The sequence below is a fragment of the Cydia pomonella genome, chromosome 17 (genome assembly GCF_033807575.1).
Source record: "Cydia pomonella isolate Wapato2018A chromosome 17, ilCydPomo1, whole genome shotgun sequence".
NCBI classification, from domain to species: Eukaryota; Metazoa; Arthropoda; class Insecta; order Lepidoptera; family Tortricidae; genus Cydia; species Cydia pomonella.
The window spans coordinates 5,534,941-5,545,592 of NC_084719.1; the positions used below are offsets into that span (position 1 = coordinate 5,534,941).

The 10,652-nt window shown below is 35.7% G+C and overlaps 1 protein-coding gene across 3 annotated transcripts; it reads left to right on the plus strand.

The window, feature by feature from the left end:
* Nucleotides 1-425: 425 nt before the first annotated feature.
* Nucleotides 426-10,224, plus strand: LOC133526865 (mortality factor 4-like protein 1). Of its 3 annotated transcripts, none has more exons than XM_061863690.1 (7): nucleotides 426-771; nucleotides 882-999; nucleotides 1,079-1,191; nucleotides 1,715-1,789; nucleotides 3,324-3,386; nucleotides 4,823-4,910; nucleotides 6,532-10,224. In XM_061863690.1, exons 1-7 carry the CDS (start codon nucleotides 744-746, stop codon nucleotides 7,103-7,105), a joined length of 1,059 nt encoding a protein of 352 aa, XP_061719674.1. In that variant the 5' UTR covers nucleotides 426-743; the 3' UTR covers nucleotides 7,106-10,224. The 3 variants fall into 3 exon arrangements, with proteins under 3 accessions (XP_061719674.1, XP_061719672.1, XP_061719675.1); XM_061863688.1 differs by having other exon boundaries at nucleotides 453-771; nucleotides 3,309-3,386; XM_061863691.1 differs by lacking the exon at nucleotides 3,324-3,386 and having other exon boundaries at nucleotides 455-771.
* Nucleotides 10,225-10,652: the final 428 nt, after the last annotated feature.

Sequence of the window (10,652 nt, forward strand, 5' to 3'; positions counted from 1 at the left end):
TAAATATTGTAAACGATGTGCTGATAGTTGGTGAAACGGAAATCTATTCTTTTTCGGACCCGAAATCGGGTCTGATATCAGGCCTGATAGTGTGGATGTAATTGGCACTTTACCATTAAAAAGACGGCCATGTAAGTTAGTAACTTAGTACTATTATTCATTCCGTGGTTTTACACATTACAATCAAAAGGAAGTAACTTCGCAACGCTTTGTACACACGTCTTTTTACTAAGAAGTGAAGATATTTAGTGACATCTCAAAACGGATTAACCGATCATGTTCGTTAATTAGACAAGTCACGAATTCTCTGTTTGCCTCTCATTCTAATAAAAATATGTACATATAAAAAAAAATATATATATAGATTATAGGACATTATTACACAACATATAATTATATTAATTATGTAGAATTATGTAGATGATTGTGACTAAAACACGCTTTGTCTAGAACGGAACGTAACGATATAGTTCGCGTCTTCCACGATAACGTACAGATTTGTCAAATCTAACCTTTAACAACATCAAAATACGATTCAAGACACGCGTCTTCGTGAATGACAAGTTCTATGGCTTGTGCTATTGACCTCATTTAATTTAGTTTAGTCCTTTGCTTACTCACAAAATTCCAACCTTTTTACTTTTGATTTAAAGCTTACTTTTTAACAAAAATTTACTTGAAACTTAGGTTTGTCTTTGATTAATTTTGATTATATGTGTTATTTTATCTGTGAATAAATAAATATGGCACCGAAGCAAAAGTTCGCTGAAGGTAACTGTGTTATTTATTTGTTAATATTCTATTAACTCTGCCTCATTTTACAAGTTATTCTTTAGTTCGTCTATTAACAAAATACATTAGATATATTTACCGTTTTTCAGGTGAGAAAGTATTGTGTTTTCACGGCCCTCTAATTTACGAAGCAAAATGTCTGAAAAGCAGCGTTACTAAGGATAAACACGTCCGTTACCTAATACATTACGCAGGATGGAACAAGAAGTACGTATTTAAGTAGTTATTTTGCTTCTGTACGTTATGATGAACAACATAACCTAACATTCGTAAACTGCTTTTCCAGCTGGGATGAGTGGGTTCCGGAAAGCCGTGTATTGAAGTATAACGAGGCCAATGTGCAGCGGCAGAAGGAAGTGCAGCGGGCGCATTCAGCCCAGCCCGCAAAGACCAAGAAAAGTAAGCTAACTTTTGTTGTTTTTAGCTGTTTACCACTTCAATTTGTTTGACATCGTCACTCATTTGAAAAAAATCTCGTATGCATCCCGTACACAGTTGCCACATTTTTCTTTTCACTGACAAGTTTTTTTCGAAGTTGTGACGATATACTTTGATCCTTTAGTGTTCTTTGATTCTTTAAGCATCTTAACATAAAATACAGTGGGAAATAGCTAAATTGTTTAATTGGTATTTTAATCTCAAGGGTCTATATGATAAGCCAATTTTGACGGGATGTTAGCAAAGAGAAGATCATATTTGCAGATAGTTGAGTCATTTTAATCTATAGCTGTGTCCCTGTCATCAGTTACTGCATTAAGTAAGGTGTGTGAAGTGCTTTAGGTTAAATCCTTAACCACTCATGAATATATGTGGTATTTCATCAACATTGTTAAGATGTTTTGCTAAAGTTCAATTGGTTACCGCTGAAACATGTCAGTGGTTAAAGGTTAAGTATGTAAAAGTTTTAATTATGTTTTCATAGCTCCAGCAAAGGGTCGCAAATCTGAATCAGCTGCAACTGCAACACCTGGGAAAGAGGAGGCAGCCACACCTGCTGGTATGTTATTCCATTACAGGCTTGTAAACTCTTTTTATACAATGGAGCACTTTATCAGAGTCTGCATTGAAATATTACTCATTTAATATTTCTAATACTTAAACCTAGAACTTTTTCTAGCAAAAACAAGAGATCAAATCTCCATATATTTCCCCCTATTTATAGTACTTTTAAAATGAGATAAAAAAGCCTTTTATTCTTTGTAACACAGTTACAGATGATGAAAATGAATCTTAAAATTAGTATTTTAATTGTTCAAGAATCCCTAGGGTGAGTAAAGGTCTCCTCCAGTGCTATTCATTTGTCCCTGTCCCATGCTACTGTCATCCAGTCTGTACCAGCTGTTATTTTTATATCTTTGTCCCATTGCATCAGTGGTATAGTACTTATCTGACTATAAAAGTGAAAATTTATGTATACATATGGTAGCTATAATAGCTATAATATTAAAGAAGATAGGCTAGTACTATTTTGTGGTAGATATTTTCTTAAGCAATATATTTTATTATTTAAAGAGTTGAGGTACCTTTGGATTGACAAGTTATTTATTTATTTAACTTTTATTGCACGAAAGAGTACATTATAATACATACATTAGTACATTATAAAGAGTACATTATTAGGAAACTATAGGTCTATAAGAAATCAATGTGTAGCTATTAGCTAAGTTGCTCATATGTTTACTTTAAGACTGTTAGTTTCTCAATAAAAAAAGAAAAAGAAAAGATTATAGTACAAAAGGCAGACTATGAGGTGGAGTTATGTTGATTTCATTTTGTCAATCTCTCTTTTATGCTAGAAATAGTTCTAAGTCTACTAATAATGCCAGGAAGATGATTTTGGTCTGTTAACATGCAATGGCAAGAAAATATTGTCAACAATCCATCAGAATAATGAAAAGGGTAGAATTATATATGAAAAATTCTGGTAAAATGCTCTGTTTTATTTCACCTTGATGGCTATGAATTTATTTATTTTTACCTATTTTTTTTTGTTTTGAATTCTTTCTAAATTTGTAATTTTGTAATTGTGTTTGCAAGCTGGTGTCTTAACAGTAATTTTCATACATATATTTCTGTTTGCAATTTAATTCCCGTGAATCGAATTAGTGTAAGGCCTGAGGAGTGCAGCATAGCGGCGGGCTCATAAGAGATGTGAGCAGCGTGCACTGTGGCCGCTCCTATGTTGGCATTTGTTGAACATGCACGCCGCCTGCCCCACTGCACGCCCAACTCGAGCGTCCACTCAGGCCTTACATTTAATTTTGACTGCAGATATATTTTTATATTATAGAGAATTGCTGTTTATGTATTGGATATGCGATGCTTGAAAACGCATACTCTTCTTTCAACTCTATAATTAATTAAAGGAAATGTTGTTATTGTTACTAATAATGAGGTTGAATATGACCATTATAAGCTAATGCAATTTACTAATGTTTTTTTAATAACATAGGTTTTACCGGTTCCCTCTGCTTATTATTTTCTTATAACTTGTAACTACAATATGATGTAACCAGTGAATGGTTCCGCAGCCGCCAGCAAGGGGCGCAAGTCGGAGGCGGCGCGCGACGAGTCCCGCGCGTCCACGCCGGCCGGTACTGCGTCCTGCTCTATCCCATTACACCGGGGACTCCCATCCTTTTCTATTGTGTCTAGGTTCTAAATTTCAAAAAGCCAGCCATACAGTATATATGTGACGTTTTCAACCAAAAGGTACCACATTGTCGGTTATCGAAAAGGTCGTTTCAAATTGAAGCTATATGTAATTAGAGTTAGACCAAGATAAGTTGGCAGCGATTTTGACATCCCAGCTATTGCAAGTGTTATTTTGAACGTCAAACTTCTATGATATTATGTCGTTTACTTAACACTTGCACAGGTTGGGCTATTAAAATAGCTGCCAATTCAGTTTGGTCTGACTCTAGCGCCTTATTAACAATCAACAGTAAGTACCCTTTTGGTTAAAAATGTAAACATTACCAGACATTAAAAGCTGGGATACCAGTACCCCTAGTGTACATTTATTCGATGGCGTAACGTGACGTACGCGTTTGCGTTAAGTCTCATTTTGTATGGCATTTTGAGTTTCCTAAACGTTCCGCTTGGCGCGCTGTTTCTAAATCTCATACAAAATGAGACTTAACGCAAACGCGCAAACAACGTCACGTTATCGAATAAATTTACACTAGGGGTTCTGTTGGGTCTCTTTTTTTGTGTTTTTCAAGCCTGTTTTTCTTTACCGGTAAGACATATCGCTATGGTTGGGAATTCCTGGTGTAAACCAATTAATAATATTTGAAGCTTTGGTCTCCAGTTGACCCCGTCTGCTGCGTACAGTGTAACTTTTTCTGTACATAGTATACCATATGAGAAATGTCAACGCAAGACCTAGGTTTGAAGTTGGGAATGCAAACCGGTTTTTATTTCTATGAAATTTCGGTTAATAATCGGTTATTAAATGGCGACGTACGGCAAGCAACATCTGCGCCTGATGTCAGCAGTTGACCACGACACTGCAAAGAATATGACTAGGAAGAACCGGTTTTCCCATATAATTAAAACCGGTTTACATTCCCTGGTTTGTACTGTGTTGTTGAAGCAACAATTTAATCAAATGTTTTCAACTAATAATCCCTGTAACATTTAGGTATGCTATTGCATGAATAATCAGCTAGATAACATGTACTTCTCTACTTCTATTAACTAAAGAAAAACTTTTAAAATTTTCAAATACCATTACAAAACTACGTTTTTTTTTTAGTTTATTTATTCACTATTAATTTTACGTTTATAAGGGCATTAATTTTCATTTTAACTTAAACTTTAAAGCGCGACTTTATCTGTGTTTAAGTCACGTCTACAATCCTGACAAAATATATGGGATTTAACATTGACCATCAGTTTTGTGAAAACACCTTTAAACTTGTAGAGCCCTTATAGTTTGTTTTAACTTATTTCAACTTAAACCCAAATACTTAATAAAGCCAACAGTCAAGGAAATGAATATTAACCGTGTTTTTTTGTATCAAAGGTAAAGACGCGGAGACCCCGGCGGCGGGCAAGGCCAGCAAGACCTCCAGCAAGGACGCGCCTGCGGACTCTGGCTCCGACCAGCCCAAGTAAGTCCATCGCAATTCTACTATATTCATATTAGTATTGTATGTCATGAATTCTAATAAAGCCCATCTAAGACGGAGGGATAATATGCCGTCAGATATCGAAAGATACGGTTTACTTATATATATTTTACGTACTATTTGACAGAGTCCACACACGAAGCGGTAATATATATTTTGGTATCTTACGATATCTTATTATATAGGTCGGTATATTACGATATATTTTGGTATATTTCGTCTCTCTCACAATGTCGTCTACTAGACAGACAGCGATATATATTTTGGTATCGTTGGCGTGTGTGGTGCTTAGCATTACTCTAAGATATCTGTCGGTATCTTACGGTCTTCTTTCTTTCTTCCTAGCGTTGTCCCGGCATATTGCCACGGCTCAGGGAGCCTGGGGTCCGCTTTGACAACTAATCCCAAGATTTGGCGTAGGCACTAGTTTTACGAAAGCGACTGCCATGTGACCTTCCAAACCAGAGGGTAAAACTAAGCCTTGTTGGGATTATTCCGGGTTTCCTCACGATGTTTTCCTTCACCGAAAAGCGACTGGTAAATATCAAATGATATTTCGTACATAAGTTCCGAAAAACTCATTGGTGCGAGCCAGGGTTTGAACCCGCGACCTCCGGATTGCAAGTCGCACGCTCTTACCGCTAGGCCACCAGCGCTTCATGCGCTTCGGTATCTTACGGTATATTAATATATAAATAATATATCTTATCGCTCCGTCTGTGACGAGCTTAATGCTTAAATTACCTACATTAGCAACGAAAGATCAATCGGTTCCTAGGCAGTTCCTTTCTAGAAACAAACAGATCAAAATACAAGGGGCTTGAGAACATATTTGCAACACAGCCCAAATGACCGAAACGTCCTATGGTTTCAAGACATGTCGTGTGTTCGTAATCTAGGAGAGTACTTGGAATGGATAGTTATTAAGAAGCTTTGGTACTTTTTTAATGTTCTTTATTTTTGTTACATTTTATGCAGAATTGAATTTTGCAGCAAGACAAAGGGGTCATCCATTCATTACATCACACGTTTAGGGGGTGGGAGGGGGTCAAGAATATGTGACATGTTGTGACAAGGGGGAGGGGGGAGTCACAAACTTTGTGACGTCACTCTAACTTCACCAGTATTTATATAAAAAAAAAAATTCGCTGTACAGTTAAATAACGAGTTTTTAGAACGATAATCGTTTTATGCGATTAATTTTCTTTGCTAGTCGGTTTTGTGTTATAATTACTAATATTTCTTTTGTCCAAAATACTGTGATAAAATATTAATAGTAACAAATTCGATTCACTGATTTTGTTTAAAAAAAATGCGAAAAATTGGATGTCACACCAGGGGGGGAGGGGTTTGCCAAATGTGACCAAGTGTGACAAGGAGGGGGGAGGGGTCAAAAAACCTAGAAATTCGTGTGATGTAATTAATGGATGACCCCAAATGCGGCAAAAGAAATATTATTAGGCACATCAACCGAATAATTCGGTTGAATATGAATATTGAAAAACTTGCCTCTCTGATCCTGATTTTGATCTCTTAAATCAAGTATGATTATATTAATTTCATAAAATTCATAATAATTATAAAAAATACAAAATTATTTCAGGAAAAAACGCGGCCGCCTGGACCTATCCATTGAATCCGAAGAACAATACCTAGCCAAAGTAGAAGTGAAGATCAAAATCCCCGAAGAACTGAAAGTCTGGCTAGTCGACGACTGGGATGTCATTACAAGACAACAGAAATTAGCCATCCTCCCGGCCAAACTCACCGTTGAACAAATAGTCGACAACTATCTAGCATTCAAGAAATCCAGCAAAACTCATAATCAAGCAAAAGAATCCGTCTTAGTAGATATTACTGAAGGTATTAAAGAATATTTCAACGCTACATTAGGATCTCAACTCTTATATAAGTTCGAAAGGCCTCAATACAGTGAGATATTGCAAGAGTACCCCGACACTCCGATGGCTCAAATATATGGTTCTATACATTTGCTTCGGCTGTTTTCCAAAATGGGTCCAATGTTGGCGTATACAGCGCTGGATGAAAAGTCTTTACAACATGTGTTAACGCATATACAGGACTTTTTGAAGTATATGGTGACGAATAGATCGACTTTGTTCAATCTTCAAGACTATGGAAATGCTACGCCCGAGTACCACAGGAAGGTACAATAGTATTTACATTGTAGTAAACCGCCTGGTTGTGCTTAACGAATAAAAAGAATTTGACAGAAATGGGTAAGTAAAAATGACTGCTATTGGAGCATTTTATAAAAGTATTAGCAACATGACCCTTTTTTAAACACTTCTGATAAAGCTAAGAAGTTTTTGGCATAAAAATGCTTTAAATTCAATGGCATATGATACAAAGTAGAGCTTTTTGTTAAATGCCCCTAAAGTTAGACCGAGCCATTTTGATAGCCCACACTTTCACTGTTATTTACAGGTCATAATTCGATAGAAGTTTGACGTTTACAATAAGCCTGGGCTGTCAAAATCGCTGCGTACTTAGCTTGGTCTAACTCTATTGCGCTAATATTCATAAGCTGCGTTTCTTTGGAATACAAACACACACACACACACACACACACACACAGATTACTCTGGCGCCAAATACTGAAGATATTGGATTAGAAAATGTCTCGGAGCATTTATTTACAGTTGCTGTCATATATAAAGGAGCGGCTAAGATGCTCTAAAAATTGAGATCTAACGTCTTCGCAATACGCCTGTATTTCGCAATATGTCTTTAAATATTTTTAAAGCCGAAATTACATTACGAAATTTATGGCGTGAAATTAATTTCGTGCCTTTAATTTTACCAACAGTTCCAAGTGTAATTTAATAATATATTTTCGTAATGCATGCATATCTTGTAAATCTAGGTAGATATTAGCATGCGAGTCGAGTCTTATTTGAGTTTTGCATGCGATTATCACGTTTTATTATAACCCCATCTAGTGAATCTTAACAGCATTTTGTCCTGCGGTGCAAATTGAATGCATTAGGTGGCGCTACAACTCACTTTGATCTAAAGAGAATTTGAAATAGGGGTGGATTATCAAAGACAATTTTGTAGCCACAGTAAATTTACTGCCATCTTTCGACACGTGATTAAAACTTTTAGAACGCCTTTTGCCTTTGATCCTTATTCTTTGATTGATATGTGTTAAATATCAAAAAGTGGCGCTTACCAAGCATCGGCAGGCAGTGGTGCCATACCTCGAACCGATGCCGCCATACCTTTGCCTTTGATCTATGAGATGGCGCCACTTTTTGATATTTAACAAATTTAACACATCAGTGAAAGAATAAGGATCAAAGTCAAATGGCGTTATAAAAGTTTTAATTAAGTGTCGAAAGATGGCAGTAAATTTACTTTGCTACAAAGTTTTCTTTGATAATACACCCCTATTTCAAATTCTCTTTGGTATTAGTAAGTAAGTAAGTAAATATTCTTTATTGCACCAACAATTATACATTTTACATACATGTAGAACTACAAATACATTTTAAAGGAAAATAGAACCAGGTAAGAACAGGCGGTCTTATCGCTAAAAAGCGATCTCTTCCAGACAACCTTTAGGTAGCAGGAAATGTAGAACTAATACAAAACATTACAGGTACTGCAAGGAGCTAAAAATTGAGACTATTTAACACAAACACACATACTACACACTACTTATACATATAAGTATTAAACAATACCTAATACACTAATAAAAATACAATATAATATAATATATATTTATACTTACATACATACATACTATATACAAGCATGCGAGTCGAGTTTTACATGCGATCATTTCATTTTATTATAACGCCATCTAGTGAATATTCACAGTCTTTTGTCCCGTGGTGCTAATTGAGTGCACTAGATGGCGTTACAACACACGTTCATCGAATCGAATCATTGAAATTGAATTTTCAATCGATAAGCCACGGATTCGAAGAAAAGCAATTTGTTTGAATATTAGCAGTTGTTTTTGCCAACTCATCTCTGTTATGTTATAATTGGGTCAAAATTCTTTTCGTTGTCTTGTTTTTTGACCCCAAAAATGTGACGGAGTGTAGCTGTTTGTATGAGATGAAATTTAGTTATATATTTTTCTCATGGTAAATGTAATCTACAGCTAAAAAGACATGCAATGGCTCTCGTTTTTTTTTTAATTTATTTTTAATAAAATACAGAAATCGTGACAGTGGTCCCAAACAACGGAAATAATTTATACCCAATTGTTCAACAAATGTAACCAGAATATATTTTAAAATTTTAATTTAATTGCTGAAATGAATTTAGATCATACTGTTTCACTACAGAGACAGCGATAATCAATGTTATGAAATGAAATCTTTGTGTCGTTCTCAGCCAAAAGGTACTGAAGAATTAGCTTGAAAACTGGCAAACTAATGCTTTATGTATGACGTCGTCACATTTGGGACCTTTCTGTGGTTAAATAGTACATTACGATACAAGTGCGAAAAATAGGAAATTCGAAACGAGTGGCGATAAATTAAAACACGACCGAAGGGAGTGTTTTAAATCGACACGAGTTGCGAATTACCTATTCGCACATGTATCGTACAACGTTTTACAGTACATATGGCCCTTTAAATGTTCGACACAGTAACGTAATATGCTACTTCTCGCACTAGTGCTATAAAGTAGCCCCATATGTACTGTAAACAGTTTTTTTAACCTTTTGGTACGGGAACAAGCAAAGCCGGGCTGGTTCGCTAGTTTAGCTTAAGATTGACTGAATATTTGAAGTGAAAGTATTCAATGTTGATATTGTTGAAAATGATTCATCTAATGTAAATGTTAGGACATTGATATTATATATTTGACACGTACATTTAAGATCAAAAATATCAATCAGGATAAAGTGGCATAATTATTATGTGAACGCAAGCTTAAATCTCAGTTATTATATTTTTGACTTTAGCTGTGCGTGAATAGGTTAGGTAGTGTTGTGTAAGTCTAAAATGTATCTTAATTAAAAAAAAAAACAATATTTGTGAGATGTATATTTGCGAAATTTAGTCTGGGCCGAATATTTACTTAGGCTTTACAAGTCTTTGTGCATAGTTTGTGTCATCCACGATGACGCGCAGATATGTCAAATCTAACCTTTAATAACTTGACATTATGAGTCAAGGCACGCTTCTTCGTGAATGACACGATCTATAAGTTATTCTATATTTTTCTCTTAGTATAATACCGGTAAAAAAACATGTGGTATGAGTTTGCCTTGGAGGCAATTTAGTTAGAATAAATATCTTTACAAAAATATTGTCTTTTAATAGTTTTCTCTACGAGTTACTATAGTTTGGCAAGCTATTACCGTCAGTAGAAAAAGGCGGCTAAATAAAACCGGCCAAGTGCGAGTCGGACTCGCACAGGAAGGGTTCCGTACCATTATCTATAAAAACGGTCACCCATCCAAGTACTGGCCCCGCCCGACGTTGCTTAACTTCGGTGATTGGATGAGAACCTCGAGATTGGAGAGAAATATTTATTTTATTCTGTTTTTAGTATTTGTTGTTATAGCGGCAACAGAAATACATAATCTGTAGAAATTTTAACTGGCTAACTATCACGGTTCATGAGATACAGCCTGGTGACAGACGGACGGACGGACAGCGTAGTCTCAGTAATAGGGTGCCGTTTGACCCTTTGGGTACGGAACCCTAAAAATGTAGCCAATGTAGGTGCGAA

What these genes read in the sequence shown, in the direction of transcription:
- LOC133526865 (XM_061863688.1), top strand. Translation starts at nt 744, where the DNA reads ATGGCACCGAAGCAAAAGTTCGCTGAAG. An exon ending in GAAGCAAAAGTTCGCTGAAG is followed by an intron (nt 772 to 881) that starts GTAACTGTGTTA and finishes ACCGTTTTTCAG; the next exon opens with GTGAGAAAGTATTGTGTTTT. An exon ending in TACGCAGGATGGAACAAGAA is followed by an intron (nt 1,000 to 1,078) that starts GTACGTATTTAA and finishes CTGCTTTTCCAG; the next exon opens with CTGGGATGAGTGGGTTCCGG.